This window comes from Oncorhynchus keta, chromosome 14 (genome assembly GCF_023373465.1).
Source record: "Oncorhynchus keta strain PuntledgeMale-10-30-2019 chromosome 14, Oket_V2, whole genome shotgun sequence".
Lineage (NCBI taxonomy): Eukaryota > Metazoa > Chordata > Actinopteri > Salmoniformes > Salmonidae > Oncorhynchus > Oncorhynchus keta.
The window spans coordinates 40674463-40692404 of record NC_068434.1 but is presented as its reverse complement, the minus strand read 5'-3'; the positions used below and the strand labels follow the sequence as shown (position 1 = coordinate 40692404).

The 17942-nt window shown below is 40.1% G+C and overlaps 1 protein-coding gene across 1 annotated transcript; it reads left to right on the top strand.

Moving 5' to 3' along the window:
- The first annotated feature begins 520 nt into the window (after nt 1-520).
- On the top strand, nt 521-17640 carry sfrp1a (secreted frizzled-related protein 1a). Its single transcript, XM_035786073.2, has 3 exons — nt 521-1301; nt 5789-5869; nt 16653-17640. Exons 1-3 carry the CDS (start codon nt 776-778, stop codon nt 16976-16978), a joined length of 933 nt encoding a protein of 310 aa, XP_035641966.1. The 5' UTR covers nt 521-775; the 3' UTR covers nt 16979-17640.
- The last annotated feature ends 302 nt before the right edge of the window (nt 17641-17942 follow it).

The following is a 17942-nucleotide window of genomic DNA, read 5'->3' as shown; positions in this document are numbered from 1 at the left end:
TAAAATCAATATTCAACACTATTGGTCTGAATTAATTGTGTTTTCAGATATGCTATATTTCACCAAGTTAAAACTTTGACTTAAAACTTTTGAACGTTTTTCGATTGATTTAATGTATTTATTGAGCTGCGCATACTGTATTTCCGCATGTTGACGCTGTAACTAAATAGTGTTTGTAGTCAAATATAAATGATCTACAATTCTCCAAATAACTGTCCAAAATGATCCATAAATGTACTGTGCATGATAGCTGTCAAGTGATTACGAGCTGCCGTTTGACCAAGCACTAAATTATTTCAACCATTTAATTATTTTTTTGTTTGGTGTGAAGGCAACTTGTTTGTTTTGACAAAGAAAAAAAAGGCTAATGAAGGGGGTAGGGAACGTTAAGCCGTGTTTTACGCAGTGAGTAATTGAGCACGTTGATTGACGTGTGAGTGCCAAAAGGCGCAGACCCTTTCCGATTGGCCGACGCGCACTTCACAATCTCCTCTTGTTTCCAAGCTGCGCTACTCTAGACAGTTATCTTTGCAGGCGCTTGTGTGAGTCAGTAGCAGCAGAAGGGAACAGAACAGCGGGGCTGCAACAAGAAGGCAGGAGTGGAGTTACACTGAAACCTGAAACTTTCCACTCAGAGAGCATTTATCAACTGGACTCTTTGCGCTTTTCTCCATTTTATTTTTCTCTTGAAGCAGGTCTGTTCTATTCTACAGTGAAAGCTTCATTGTCAGCTGCATTTTACTTTTATTCTGCAGACTCTCCTCTGTTGTGAACAATGAGGTCCATTGAACCATTGTGCCGTTGGAGAATCATCCCTCTGGCTTTGACCATGGCACTGGTGTCTTTGAGCAAAGCCTCTGAGTATGAATACCTGAGCTGGAAATCGGACATGTACAATGGTGGCCGCAGCTATGGCAAGCCTCCTCAGTGTGTGGATATCCCAGAGGACCTGAGGCTGTGTCACAATGTGGGCTACAACCAGATGCTGCTGCCTAACCTACTGGAGCATGAGACTATGGCTGAGGTGAAGCAGCAGGCGGGCAGCTGGGTGCCCCTGGTGCATAAGAGCTGCCACCCGGGTACCCAGGTGTTCCTCTGCTCCCTGTTTGCCCCAGTGTGCCTGGAGCGCCCCATATACCCCTGCCGCTGGCTGTGTGAGGCTGTACGGGACGGCTGCACCCCTATCATGGAGTCGTTCGGCTTCCCCTGGCCTGAGATGCTCACCTGCGACAAGTTTCCTCAGGACGAAGTCTGCATTGCCATGACTGCACCCAATGCCACTGAAGCCACAAAACCCACAGGTAAGGCTATACCTACCTACCTACCTACCTACCTACCTACCTACCTACCTACCTACCTACCTACCTACCTACCTACCTACCTACCTACCTACCTGCAGGCAGGCAGTATGCCTGCCATAATATCTAGAAATATAGAATTACATATAGAATCCCATGTCACCAAGTGCCAGTCATGTTTCCATGTGCTAGTCTGGTACCAGATCTGAAACTGAGCCATTGCTTGTCACAATATGTAAAAAGCTGAGGTGTTGGCTAGGAGTTTGTAATCTGCATTGTTGAATGTACATTATGTTCTTCACTTGGAAGCAGTTTTTATTACAATTGATAAAAAAATATGATGTATTTTGTGGATGAAGCATGATAATCTGTAATAATCATGATCAAATATCTGTATTTTTTTTTACCATGTATTGCGGAATAGGGCAGGCTCAACAGTATCCTATGGAGCACGCTCAACATAGTATGATATAGGGCAGGCTCTACATAGTGCCCTATAGGGCAGGCTCAACATAGTGTCCTATAGGGCAGGCTCAACATAGTGTCCTATAGGGCAGGCTCAACATAGTGTCCTATAGGGCAGGCTCAACATAGTGTCCTATAGGGCAGGCTCAATATAGTGTCCTATAGGGCAGGCTCAACATAGTGTCCTATAGGGCAGGCTCAACATAGTGTCCTATAGGGCAGCTCAATAGAACTGCAGTACTTGACTGAGATAACAAACAGTCACTACTTTGACATAGTGTGAGAATCGACACCCATGCAGTTCTTCAGGCGGCAGAATGTTGTTTCAGGGGTTTGTTGATGTCAAACCTGATGCAAATGAACCATTCCCAACCTTTTGGGGTAATTTTTCCCATGACTGCTTTGATTACCTCTAGATTAGATTATCTTAAAAAAATGTAAGAGCGAGATAGCAAAACCTTTATTTAGTTATTTGAGAGCACGAACAAGACTACGCTGTCTTTACCAAGAGAGAACCTCTCTTTGTATCAAATGTTAAGTTGCTTGCTATTGACAAAGAGAAGTGATGTTGTAATTAATATTGTAGTCTAATACTCCTTTAACAGATGGTAGCAATTTATTTCAAGGTGACATTTATTAACTGGGAGGCAGTCCAACCACATAACTAATACATCCATTAATGACCATTTTATACTGACGTCTTAACTACTGGCCTCTTCCTTTAACCCCCCTCAAAAAGTCACCAGACAGAAACAACATATATAGTTTAATTTGAATAGCAGAAACAAACGTATACAAATTATGAAAGAGTGAATACCAGAGCGACAATGATGAGGAGAGAAAAAAAAACAGACTATCAATTATGCTAATGTAATATACTGTGTTTCAAGGCTACAGTGAACTCCCACAGACATCAGGTCCTTGATGCATGTCTGCCTATCTGCCTGCAGGGATACTTGGCTCGAGACTGCCTGCCACAATCTCACTGGGATTGCGTCCCAACCCTATTTCCTAGTGCACTAATTTTAACCAGGACACATAGGGCTCTGGTTAAAAGTAGTGCACTATATAGGAAATATGGCACCATTTGGGATGCAACCACAGTTTCTGGACTGAGTTATGTTCAGAAGGACGAGAACTACCTACAGATGTCGGATCTTCATTTGATCACTATGTTGTTGCTGATAATTTTCCTGTACGGAAAATGTTAACTTGTCACGTATTCAAGGTTTAAAAAGGTTTCTAAAGTTTGTAATTTCCACTTTAAAATGTTAGACTTGATTTGCCCTAACGAAAAAAATGTCCAGTCATTATAATCCACATAATAATTTACATTACCTGTTGCTTCAGGATAATTTTCATGCTGTAGCAAACTGGCTCAAATTAAGATCCTACATCTGTAACAGCTTGGGGCTAACAATAAGTCAGACATGTTTGTATATAAAAAAAAAACATTGAAACATGAGACCAACACTATACATGTTGTGTTTATATTTTTGTTCAGTGTAAATGCTGCAGCCTTTCACAATCAAAGGACACATTTTGTCTAAAATTATTGTTTCTGTCATGGGTTGTAATATTTTATTGCCATGTCAGTGTCCCTGGCAGGAACTAGTAGAATCTCTCTTGGAGCGAGTTGGAAAGGCTGCTCTGCTCTGTTCTAGAGGTGTCCCAGAAGGGGAAGTACAGCCACCTCATGCAGATTTCTCATAAATTAAAAAGGACTTTCCATCATCAACCTCCTTACATTTTGATCTGCGTTGTATATGCAGGCTTCAAAACAATGTTAGCTTAGTGCTAAAACATTTGCTATATTCTGAACATGAATAGCTCGGTCTTACAGCGAACTGATATGGTGACTGGAGACTTTCCAGGCCAGCACCCGATGAAGAGGTCTTTATCGCTCTGTGGTGCTGCAGTTACACAGCACTTACTGTATATCTGAGGTAGTCCCTCTGTAACTGGGACGTGTTGAGCCGAGGGTGGCCAACATGGTGGTGTGTGTGGGCAGGAGCCCAGCAGCCTGAGAAAAGGCTCCTCTTGGAGCTCGGGGACCACACAGAGATCCACAGGGTGTGCCCCAAATGGCACCCTATTCCCTATGTAGTGTACTACTTTTGACTAGGACCCATAAGGCTCTGGTCAAAAGTAGTGCACTACATAGGGAATAGAGTGCCATTTGGAATACAGCCTCCAGAGGTCACCTGTTGTCATATGTGTCAGCACTTGCGATAAATAAATCAGAAAGTGTTTGCCCAGTCAGAAGCCCAGCAGGCCACAGAGTCGGTCTTGTTTTAACCCCACTCTTCTCATTACAGGGCCGTTAATGTCTGTGTTGTTCTGCATCTTCATCACTGTTGACTGACAGGAACCTAAAACCCCTGGGAAAATATGTGCTTTTTAGTGATGTACGGGAGGGGGGGATGCATTTGAATGAATAAACCATCAAATCAAAATTAGGTTAGACGGTCATGTATTTTGATGTAAGTTATTTAAAGATCCTCTCCACTGCTGACTGCTAAACAAGTATGAAGCTGGTGACAATAGATTTAGAGTATTTTTTAAATTTTTTTATTGAAAATATAGCCCCTTTGACTCTGTAAACAGTGCTTATTTTCACAAGTGCTTTCCACCTGGGTGTAACTTTCGTAAGCGTTTGTCAAACACACGTAATGGCCAACTGGCAATCACACAATAACAGGATAAGTGTGTGTAAATATGTATTTATATTTTACAGATGGTAAACCTCACAGTACTCCAAATGTTGTTTTGGGGTTTAGAGACAAGTTTTGCTAAGCTGTTTAAGAAAGAACAGAACAGTTATTTAATTATTGAATCAATATCATTTTCATTAAATATTCATGAATGTCACTTGACAAAAACCCTAATATAGCAAAAACCAAAAAAAAAGGCATTTCTGTCCATTGTTGGCCACTACCCAGTTAGAACCATTCCTTATTTTTAATCATGTCAAAACATTCTAAAATGTTCATATGGAACTTGGCTCCTGTAACTAAAAATACAAGTACATGAAAGCCTGAGTGGAAGACTTTCCAGTTTCAGTCAGTCTTCCCTGTCTTCACAGTCAGTAATGTACCTTCTATAAAAGTCTCAGGTACACGTAACAGTTCATGTGTGTGCATACCTGTACACACATGCATTTCCACATGCTTTTACAGTAAAACAGGCCTCCAGGACAGATTGACTCTGTTAGCATAGACTCTGAAGAGATCAAAACTAACCACCAAATTACAATGGAATGATAGTCAGTCTTGGATATTGAGAAGACTACTGATATCCCCTATCATTTCATAAATCTAGCCTATAACAAGCAGCATTGTGTCCTGGAGGCCATAGTTATGACCTGCTATAAAAGCACATGACATTCCAACTGAGGTCAGGTCGGTCAGTTAAGAGTTTTACTGTCAAACAAAAACAAACGTCATTGGAGTTTGGATGAATACGTTTGAGGGGGAAAACACCAGAGCAACTGACAACAGAGTGTACTCAGCACCTCTGACCAGAATGTCAGGTGTCATCTTCACATACTGTAGGTGTTCACATAAGATTTCATCTGCAAGGTTGATTTGAAGCACAGGCAGGGAGATAGGTGGTAAAAGATCAAACGTGTTACTACCATGGGAAGTGAGCTGATGTTGAGGTAAATAGAGGTGTGAACAATGCTACAATCTGTTAGGGATTCAGTTACTGGCAGCTGTTGTTCCCTTCAGTTTGAATAGTGATTTTAGGGAGAGAAAAACTTTCACTGGTTGAAAAATTCCAAGAACTTTCCCCAAATTCACAGTTCTTCCAGAAATTCTGGTTGGTGGATACCGGATTTCTTGCTTATTCCCTTCTGATTTAGGGAATCTTCACAGGATTTCTTGGAGTTTTCGTGGAAAGTCACAGGAATTTTGCAACCCGACTCTTGATCCATTTGATCATGGCTGTTACTTGGTTGATTATTGTGACAGTGTTGCATGTCCTGCCCACTGAAAAGACTCTCTCCTCCCTCCCTTCCACAGGTTACTCCCCCATCTGTCCCCCATGTGACAACGAAATGAAAACAGACATCATTCTAGAGCACATGTGTGCCAGCGAGTTTGGTAAGCGTCTCCTAACCCTAACACTACCATTTTCATTCCGTTTGTTAGGCATTTCCTAAAAATACAGAAGAAGAGACATATACACACGCGCACACACACTCACACACAGCATGTTTTGCCATGACAAGTTTTCCTATGGGCTACTATACCTATTGATTGTGTTAGCCAACACAAGAGGTTGCACTCTCCATGGCATAGAAGCCTATACAAATGGAACCACATACAATGGAGAACTACAGTATGTCTATACCTATAGCTCTGGAATTTGCCCCAGATCTAATGAGCCCTCCCTCCCACCTTTGGTCTGCAGCCCCTCAACGTACATTGTAAGATCTTTCCAAAAGCTAGCTTTAAAAAGTTATTAAAGTGACACTCTTGCCAATAGGATGTCTTATTTACATGCATTCCCTGACTCTTACCATGCTGGTTACAGTAATGAGCTTGGTGCTTTATCCCAGCGATAGATGATGTTCCATAGCACCGCACAGTCATCTCTTTGTATGATCTTAAAAGTGTGGTCTTTAGTGGGTTTATTAAGTCTATTGGAAAGAAAAGCCTCTGAAAAGAAAAGCAATTTACTGTAGATTAACAGTTAGAAAATAATAAAAATGGGTCAGTCCCACAATTATTATAATGGTTAGTTTAGAGGATCATAGATTTAGTTCAAACTGACTGTATATTTACAATGTGCAATCTAGATCCATAATTATTATGCATACTTCTATGTCAAAAATATATACATGTTTCTGCATATCTACGCATACCTCTTGAGCTGTCTGTATCCTCCTGACTGGTTGTTCTTCTTTAAAAATAAACTAAATATTCTTCTCTGCATATCTGCTAAAATTTGGGTAAAAGATTGAAAGGAATGTGAATCTTATTCAGTACATTTAGTTATTGCTTTAGTTATTACCAACCTTGGCAGCAGGCATGCCAGCTAAGATAGTTAGACAGGCTAGCAAATCTAACTTGATAGCCTGAAATGGCTTCTTGGTAGCTAGTTATGAGGTTTGGAGATTAGGAACCTATCTGCACTAGCTAAAAGCCAACTTTATGAAATTGCTAGGTGACTAGTAGTATTACAGAGAAACAAATATATAAATACAGTGCCTTCGGAAAGTATTCAGACACCTTGACTTTTTCCACATTTTGTTATGTTACAGCCTTCATCTAAAATGGATTAAATAAATAAAAATCCTCAGCAATCTACACACAATACCCCATAATGGCAAAGTGAAAAAAGGTTTCTAGACATTTTTGCAAATGTATTAAAAATAAAAACAGAAATAACTTATTTACATAAGTATTCAGACTCGAACTTGAGCTCAGGTGCATCCTGTTTCCATTGAGATGTTTCTACAACTTGATTGGTGTCCACCTGTGGTAAATTCAATTGATTGGACATGAAACTTGGAAAGGCACACATCTGTATATTTAAAGGTCCCACAGTTGACAGGTCATGTCAGAGCAAAAACCAAGCCAAGAGGTCGAAGGAATTGTCCGTAGAGCTCAGAGACAGTATTGTGTCAAGGCAAAGATCTGGGGAAGGGTACCAAAATAGTATTGAAGGACCCAAAGAACACAGTGGCCTCCATCGTTCTTAAATGGAAGAAATAATATAATAATAATATAATATATGCCATTTAGCAGACGCTTTTATCCAAAGCGACTTACAGTGTGTGCATACATTCTACGTATGGGTGGTCCCGGGAATCGAACCCACTACCCTGGCGTTACAAGCGCCATGCTCTACCAACTGAGCTACAGAACCACTAGAAGATTGGAACCCCAAAGACTCTTCCTAGTGCTGGCCGTCCGGCCAAACTGAGCAATCGGGAAAGAAGGGCCTTAGTCAGGGAGGTGACCAAGAACCCGCTGGTCACTCTGACAGAACTCTAGAGTTCCTCTGTGAAGATGGGAGAACCTTCCAGAAGGACAACAATCTCTGCAGCACCCCACCAATCAGGCCTTTATGGTAGAGTGGCCAGACGGAAGCCACTCCTCAGTAAAAGGCACATGACAGCCTGATTGGAGTTTACCAAAAGGCACATAAAGACTCTCAGACCATGAGAAACAAGATTCTCTGGTCTGATGAAACCAAGATTGAACTCTTTGGCCAGAATACAAGGCTTTACATCTGGAGGAAACCTGGTATCAAACCTGGTATCATGCCCCTATACCCCTATGGACATGATACCTTTGGATATATTGTGTATGTATGACCATAAACACACTGTTCAAGCACATTTTCAGTAAAAAAATGTTTCATGTTCCATCGATTTGCACAATTTTATGCTTGTTCGATGATACAATATTTTAAATAAACTCCTTGGTCAGTCACACATCATGGTCGAAAAAAGAGATATGTCTTTCATTATCAGAGAATTTATATAGCTTTGACAAACATTTCACCATGTCTACTATCTGACAGTACTCAGGGTAATTGTTCTTTCTGAGTATAACAATGCTGGGATTAGTGTGTGAAATTGAAAAGATTTACAATTTGTATACTCCTGGGGATCATTCCTTTAGACATAATGGATTGATCTACCAACTGACCACCAAGTAAACTAATGTGAACGATCTAGAGAAAAATCTCCTCTTGGGGGTTACTACTACCAATTGACCTTGTTTTTTTGGCCATATGCTTGATTCTCACAAAGTTACATATAGACTGGAAAAAGTTACTGCCTTAATCCGCTAGAAAAACAGAGCTTTGGAGTTTGTATTACTCTTTTAAATGCTAATATTCTGTAACTAATGAATTGGAGCCCTAAAGTCTTTATTTAGGAGGTATTTATTTAGGAGGTATAAGGAGGTGTCAGCAGGGTTGCAAGTTAAAGCTGAATTCCTATTGGTCCACATCTCAGTCTCTGTCACAGGGGACTGATGTCACATGTGTGGGAATGTCTTTCTGCTTTTCTGGTGGCTTGACAGCCCATCCCATCCACAGTGTGCCAATGCAGTGTAGCAACAACTTAGAATGTTTTGTTTTTCTATGCAATTAAAATGCATTGATAGTTTCTCACATGCAGGGACACTGTTGATTCAGCACACCTTGAGGCAGTGATTGTATGCAATGTGATGCTGTGCCTTATTTTAAATTGGTAGAAGCTGGCCTCCAAGTTTTTGGTGGTTTCCAAATCCATTCCAACCGCCAGACCTTGGGAAGACGGACTTTCTGCACATCTTCTTTCAAAGTTGTTCTCAGGGAAAGCTAATACACAAAGTTATGTGCAGCATTTAAAATTAATTGTCCCATTCTTACACTGTAATGATGAGCCTCACTTTTCTGTTCTCAGAAACTTCCCTGGTTTGCCAAATGAAAGTGGCACGTTGGTCTGTTTCATCTCTGATTAAGACAGATGTTGTTTTGTTTCCTCGTCATAATGTCTTTAACGCTTGACGTCTGAGCTTATCCAGGCAGGCTGAGCATGGCCTTTGACAATGACTGTTAAATTAGACTTTTATTGCATCCATTAGACCCAATCACTGCAGGAGTGGCCCACAAAGGGAGAGTCCCAACTCCCATGAGAAAAAAAGAGGCTGTGTCCAAAATTACTCCCTATTCCCTATATAGTGCACTATTTTTGACCAGGGCTCATATGGTTCTGGTCAAAAGTAGTTCACTATGTAGGGACTAAAGTGCGATTTGGGATAGAGCCAGGGGCTGCTCTGCTTGCTATGTGGCAATGCCATGGGCTATAGTGGTGGGTTTGCTTTGCTGTACCAGTTGGGCAACATGTAAACAAGAAATGTTTATGCTAGATGTTCTAATTGGCTAAAGAAATGAGAGAAGAGGTTTCTAAATTGGCTGCCACAGGTTAATCAATAGCTGAAGCATAACCTATGCTTTTAGCTTGACACACAACTGCGGGACTAACATTTGGTTATGTTTTTTTATGAAGCAGTACTGTTGAGCAAATTCTATTATTTTACATTGTAGTGGTGCAAAAATGTGAGTCAATATTTGTCTGAAAGGTTTCTCTTCTTATTTTGTCCTAAAACTCATGCAAGGATGGGCTTAACTCAAAAACAACTATTATATGGTGTGAAAGATATGTCATTATTGTTGTGAGAGAAGAGAGAAAAGGGTGAAATGTGAAAGCAATTATGACATGATTTTATAAAGATCCGTTTTTACCTCAACAAAGCATCTGGTCACATGACTCATGAGCCAATCTATTGTTATGCTTTCATTACAGCACTTTTGGTCAGACCAAAATGAGTCAGAGGGATATCTTATAATAGATGATTGATAAGTAAAGAGCACTACCCTAGACTGTCACTATGCAATATCCTGCCTACTTTGCAAGCAAGAGATGCTGAATGTACTTTTTATCACTAATATTCACATGGGTATATAGACATAAATGTACAGTTTAACTGTAGCAGCAATGGCATAATCTTTGTCAAAATTCACCTATACCAGGCCTAACTTCAGACTGTGTGGTTGAAAGGTTACCTCAGTCAGGGCAGTTAGCTCGAGGAATCTGTGACTTACATAGACGTCAGTTTTATTAATCTGCGGAGACTAATCATGTCAGAAATTTGCCTCCGCTGGCACAGAATGAGAATTTTTTTCACTCACTAAAACGCTCAGTTCCTGGAAAGATCTCATTTTGCGAAAGGTCTGTTCTCATTTAACAGAACCCATGTTAACAGAATCCAGTGTGAAACCCATATGGGGAAAAATACATATACAGTGCTTTCAGAAAGTATTCATACCCTTTGACTTATTCCACATTTTTTTGTGTTAAAGCTTGAATTCAAAACAGATCAAATATTGTTTTTGCTAACATATCTACACACAATACCCCGTAAGTGAAAACATGCTTTTAGGCATTTTAGAAAATATATTGAAAATGAAATACAGAAATATCTTATTTACATAAGTATTCACACCCAAATCAATACTTTGTAGAAGCATATTTGGCTGCAATTACAGCTGTGAGTCTTCGTGGGGACATCTCTAAGAGCTTTCCACACCTGGATTGTGCAACCTTTGCCCATTATTCTTTTCACATTTCTTCAAGCTCTGTCAAATTGGTTGTTGATCATTGCTAGACAACCATTTTCAGGTCTTGCCAGAGATTTTCAAGTAGATTTTAGTCAAAACTGCAACTAAGGAATATTCACAGTCTTCTTAGTAAGAAACTCCATTGTAGATTTGGCTTTGTGTTTTAGGTTATTGTCCTGATGAAATGTGAATTCATCTCCTAGTGTCTGGTGGAAAGCAGACTGAACCAGGTTTTGCTCCCAGATTGTGCCTGTGCTTAGCTCCATTTCTTTTCTATTTTATCCTGAAAAACTCCCCAGTCCTTAACGATTAGAAGCATACCCATAACATGATGCAGCTACCACTATGCTTGAAAGTATGAAGAGTAGAACTCAGTAATGTGTTGTATTGGGTTTGCCCCAAACATAACACCTTTGTATTCAGGACACAAAGCGAATTGCTTTGACAAATGTTTTGCAGTATTACTTTAGTGCTTTGGTGCAAACAGGGTGCAAGTTTTGGAACATTTTTATTATGTACAGACTTCCTCCTTTTCACTCTGTTAATTAAGTTGGTATTGCAGAGTAACTACAATGTATTTGATCCATCCTCAGTTTTCTCCTATCAAGCCATTCAACTCTGTAACTGTTTTAAAGTCACCAAGTTTTCTTCCTCTCCGGCAACTGAGTTAGGAAGGACACCTGTATTTCTGTAGTGCCTGGCTGTATTGATACACCATTCAAAGTGTAATTAATAACTGCACCATGCTCAAATGGATATTCAATGTCTGAGTTTAACTTTGTTGTTGAATCTGTATTTGAAATTAACTGCTCGACTGAGGGATCTTACAGATAATTGTATGCGTGGGATACAGAGATGAGGTAGTCATTAAAAAAATAATGTTAAACACTATTATTCCACACAGAGTGAGTCCATTTAACTTATTATGTGACTTGTTAAGCAACTTTGTACTCCTGAACTTATTTAGGCTTGCCATAGCAAAGGGGTTGAATTACTTATTGACTCAAGACATTTCAGCTTTTCATTTTTTATTAATTTGTAAAATGACAATGTTTTTTGCCCGCACTACAGACAGCTATATCGGTCCACTAATAAAGGACCAGTGCACTACTTTTGTGAGAGAAAGAAAAACATTTTTTTCTTTGTATTATTCAAATATCCCGATTTTTCAGGAGGTGCTGCAGCACCCTCAGCACCCCTACTTCTCGGAGCTATGCTGTTACGTGAACTGAATTCTCATTTTAATATGGTAAAACTATTAATTTTTAAATATTTATTGCAAAATAAACATCTAAAAGTATTAGTGTAAAAGCAGGTGAGCTGGTTCTACTCTTTTTGGCCATTTTCTGGTGTTTTGTGTTGAAAAACTGTACAATTATATATTTTTTAATGAATCTTACATTCAATTGCCCCGCCCTGTTGCACACAACAAGCTTCCTTTCCCCCTGTCACACGGGAATTCATGGCTGATTTAACTACTAATTACCAGCTGGAGAGCCGTTACTAATGCTCCATAAGACAGCTAACCATTCGCTGAAGAGCTGTATAATACTACTCATTGGAAGCACACGACGTAGACCTACACTTTGAGCGTTGTACAATGTATAGTATTTTAACCTCTTGAGATGGGAAAACACTTTTTTTTTATGAAGTTGAACATGTGCTCTTTATGACAGAATAAACAAATTAGGTGAAATCAAAAGTATATATATTTTTTCTAAAGGGAAGAGAGGCTTGTTACTATTGTGTGCCATTGTTTGAAGTCATGAATAATAGCTTCCTTCCAATCTCACAATCACATTTTGACATTCTCAGGCAAGTTTATCTAAATAAAGTTGGAATATTTTAAGGCGAAAGCTTTTCATGCTTTTTGGTTGGATACAGGACAATCTGGCAGAGAAAGTATACATGTGTTTGTAAAAGACATGGAGGAATAGAAATGTGTTGGTTTTTAAGTAGAAGGGTTGTTTCTTGAAAGTCTGCTTGACCATATGCACTGTACAGTGACCCAAGTTTTTGTTTATCTCTGAATAACTGAACTGTATTTTTAGCTTCGGTCCAATTAAAGAGTGAATATAAAGACAAACAACAAAATCCACAGTTCAGTTAACCAAATGTTATGTGTTGGGTGATCATGATCAACCATGAGGAAATTAACATATTTCAAATACAATTGGAGATAGCCATCTAGCTAGCTAAACTCCTCCCAGTCCCTTGTTCCTCAGATATCCTGATTAATATATTTCTAAACATCAGTGCTGTCTACTCTGCTGATGGTTTTATGGTACATCCCACTCAACACTTTGTTCCCACCATGATTTATCTCCATACTTAAACTTTTATTACCACAGCTCTTTGTTACACAACTACAGAACACTTATATTCAAACCCACCATGCCCTACTTCTGACAGCTGGCTTTCTCTCTGGTGGTATAGGTAATTGCACCATCCATTCCTCCCCATGCTAATGGAATAAACGAAAGTACAGCAGCCCCGGCCCTGATCTAGACTGATCACATAGGATACGTCCCAAATGCCACCCTATTCCGTATATAGTGCACTACTTTTGACCAGGGCCCATACAAGCCAGGTGAAAAGGAGTGAACTATGTAAGGAATAGAGTGTAATTTGGGACGTAGACATTGGCTCACGGGGCAGACAGGTTCCATGGTTGTGAATGGCCGAGGGCTATGTTATTCCATGGTTGTGAATGGGCCCATGCCCAACTTACCCGCTCCTGCTGGGTTTATGACACCATCTTAGCTGTCTGAAAGCCTGTCTCTAAACCAGAAGATGAAATCAGGTCAAGGGTCAGGGACAAAGGTTACAGCCTAGATGCCCACAAACTTTACAGCATAGCCGATTGATAGAGTTTGAGTGCTTCAATTTGTCCAAACCTGAGACCAACGACAGATGGAGATAACATTGAAGATAGAATGAGAGATGAAATGCAGTGTTTATGCAGTGTTTCCTATTTTCTCTCTTGGTAACTTTGAATGCTTGAGAAATTATTGTAACGCTCGTGTCAGATGATAGTTTGGGGTGAAAAGTTTACAGAAACAGGGGCCCAGAATATTAGATTAAATAGTAACATGAATTCTAGTTTAACTGCCCCGAAGGCACTACTGATCAATGACTGAGCCTTTCTCCTGAGCAGTTAAAACCATAACCTACCTGGTCAGACACTGTGCTGTACACTTTGGCCAGGGAGATATGCACACAAGCAACACAAGGTGCAAAGAAAGTTCAGCACAGAGTTTAAGCTGGATTTATCCAGATAAAGTGGTTTCAGGGGTGGGCTCGACCTTATCTTTTATGACTCGCCAATTATGAAAGCTGCCAATTTTGATTTCATTTAACACTAAGCCCTCCTCACAGAGACTTTTCATGGACCAGACATGGAGGATAAAGGTCCTAATCCCGACCATGTGCACTGTTAATACCTGGAAAAGAACTGGGACTGTTCTTTTTCTAACACTTTAATTGGCAATGGGAAGATAGAGGGGCAATAGATGAACCCTACAACATGGTACCTATAGTTCATGTAGAAGCCTATTACGAGTTCAGATATAGTAGTCTATATTAGCTATTGAATGCATTTTATGGTGCATATTATGGTGCATTTTAAGTAGGGGCCTATATTTAGAGTTCAGATATATAGTAGTAGCCTATATTTCCTACACCAGTCTTTACCCCTATCTGTAAGCTACACTGATAATAATGTATGTTGTTTTCGTTAAGTATTCTTATTTTTTTATCAGATTTTCAAAGACAGATCAGCCAGCACCACATCTCGAGCAGCAGCCAGTTTACCAAGTGCAGGAGCAAATCCCTGTATTAAAAGATCACAAGATGGTCATTAATCCTGCCCGTAGGTCAATGGAGTGGAATCACAGCAATGTGCCATACATTCCCCTTATTGTCAATGGAGTGGAATCACAGCAATGTGCCATACATTCCCCTTATTGCCATGAACTGAAGCCACCTGCACTCATGCCTGCTTTACTGTGTGGGGAGATGAAGAGGTAGGCCTATACCCATAGAGGCTGAGTCTACATTTTATTTATGTTATTTAACTAGGCAAGTCAGTTAAGAACAAATTCTTATTTACAATGACAGCCTACCCCGGCCAAACCCCAACAACACTGGGCCGTATGGGACTCCCAATCACAGCCAGTTGTGATATAGCCTGGAATTGAACCAGGGTCTGTAGTGACACCTCTAGCACTGAGATACAGTGCCTTAGACCGCTGCGCCATTCGGGGGCCCAAATGTCACTCTATGTGCCCTGGTCAAAAGTAGTGCACTATACAGGGAATAGGGTGCCATTTGAGAGACATGAATAGATGCTGAGATTTGGACCACCATGGGGTTGACTCGTGCACCATTTCAGAAGGGGAGGTGGAGGAAACAAAGAGATTAGCAGGTTAAATAGAGTTTAGTGAAAGATCAGACAGATTAAGCGAAATCAGAGACCCGGTGTGAGATTTGGAGAGATAAAAGTAAAAAAAAAAAAAAAAGATTATTGAGACATTTGGTGGGTGTAAAATTGTGGCAATACATTGGCACATCAAGAAATGATGAAAGGCAAGGTTACAATGTACTACAGCATCAAATGTTTCACTCTCTTTCAGTGACAATCAGTGGTGATATTGAAGTGGTAGGTAGTGGTATTGAACATAAGGGTAGGCTTAGGGTTGCAATGTTCCAGCAGCTTTCCCAAACCCTCCCATAACCACACTAGGCCACTTGTTCATCAGCCTATGGGACTCCCGATCACAGACAGTTTTGATACAGTCCAGGATCAAACCAGGGTATGTAGTGACGCCTCTTGCACTGAGACGCAGTGCCTTAGACCGCTGCACTACTCGGGAGCCCAATAAAAAGAATAGCCAATGTAGACAGATCAGTTTCCCATAGAGATGGGATATGTTATGAATTCTAGCTAGCTGGCTAACATTAGCTATGCTATGGGTTAGGTTTAAGGTTAGGGTTGAGGTTAGGAGTCAGGTTAAAGGGTTAAGGTTAGGGAAAGTTTAGCAAAAATGGTTATGGTTAGGGTAAGGGTTAGATAAAAGGGTGAGGGTTAGGGGAAGGGTTAGCTAAGATGCTAAGTAGTTACAAAGTAGCTAAAAAAGTAGTAAGTAGTTCAAAAGTTGCTCAAATTGTCTGTAATGAGATTCAAACTCGCAACCTTTGGGTTGCTAGACGTTCGTGTGATAGGGTTAGGGGAAGGGTTAGCTAACATCCTAAGTAGTTGCTAAGTGGCTAGACGTTTGTGTTATACACCTACCCATCCACTCCGACCAACCACTCTACTTTCGTTCTTGCCTTAAGTAACCATCTGTCTTATGTACCCAAACATAACATTTCATACTAATTTGATTGTCCCGGATTTACATTTACTATGTTACGTCTAGTCTATGAGACCAGGCTGCTTTCTTTAATGGCCCTTGGTGTCTGGGGCCTAGCTATCTAACCACTGATAACCTCTGCTCTGCAACCCAACCTTTCGGCTTGCTGTCTTGTCACAGAGCCCCTTGGCCCTTGCACAATGCGTACACAGGGATTATATGATTGTCATTCTGTTCTGACATTAAATATTAACATGGCTAAAAGGAAAAGTGCCTCAGGCTAACCCTAGATATGATTCAACATTCTGAGCTAGCCCACAAGCTAAGTATTTACCGTAACATATAAAATAATAGACATGTTAATGTTTTTAACAACGCCTTCTTTATTTTGACGTCTATTTGATTGTAGCCATCAAGACCAAGATCAAGGAGGTGAGACGGGAAGGAATGGACCGCAAGGTGATTCTGCAGAAAAGGAAGAAGCCATTGAAACTGGGCCACCTGAAGAAGAAAGACCTAAAGAATCTGGTTCTGTACCTGAAGAACGGAGCCGACTGCCCCTGCCAGCAGCTGGACAACCTGGGCAACACCTACCTGATCATGGGCCGCAAGGTGGACAAGCAGTTCCTCCTGACGGGCATCCACAAGTGGGACAAGTCCAGCAAAGAGTTCAAAAAGGCCATCAAGAAACTCAAGACCCACAAGTGTCCAGCTTTCGAGAATGTCTTCAAATAATCAGACCAAGCCTTTCTAGAAGCATCTCATCATCATGCTACAGAAGAACTTGCACAACCAAACAACCCACCTTTGTTTAGCTTTTTATTGTTTTGTTTATACATCTATATATATCTCTTTGTATATTTACAGACCTGCTTTAAATTTCCTGTCGTCCACTTTCCAGTTAAGCAGTGTGATCATTGAGACCTGGTGGGTTTCCAGTTATCTGAAAAAGTAAATGACACTGCAGCCCCCTCCTCCTGTACTGAAAGCGTTTCCACTTTTGTATGTAGATATTTGTGTTACACACTCCCTGAATGTGCAGTAAAAAGACCACAATTCAGTGAGTTCTGCTGAAATGGATGGACTTGCTCCTATTGCTCTGAACATGTATTAGTAGATCATAGAATTTACAATTAGATCATATTGAATCGATCATACAGAATCAACAATTACTTGTATTTTAGCTTTAAAAGCCACGTCGTAGATAAGGTCATTGAATAACTTGTTGACAATAGTATGATAGTGTGTTTTCACCGGATTGTCTCATCAAAATAATGACTGCACTACAGTTGATTTTAAGAATTGCATCCTCTCTTCAGTTGCCTCTTTTTGTTTCACATTTTCTTTGACTTGAAAAAAAAAAATATACACATGTTAATCCAATCAATTCCAGTACATCAACTGCATCATCTGAGTCAAAATAACTTTTGCCTAATGGTACAAGTGTATGAAATGTACTTTGATGCAGTATGCATTGTTCAGTATTTCAATTCAAATGCAAATCAGCTTCTTGAGTGGTTGCTCCGGTATATAGTAGAATAATGAAATCCCTTGCATTTGTATATGATGTCAGATAATATTTGACCAAAGTTTTGTTTGTTGTTCGTTAATGCAGTCTTAAATTGCTAGCCCTCTAGATTGACGTTCATTAAGTTTGTGACAACTTTGTGTAGCCTCACATTTTGAAAGTGCTAACAGT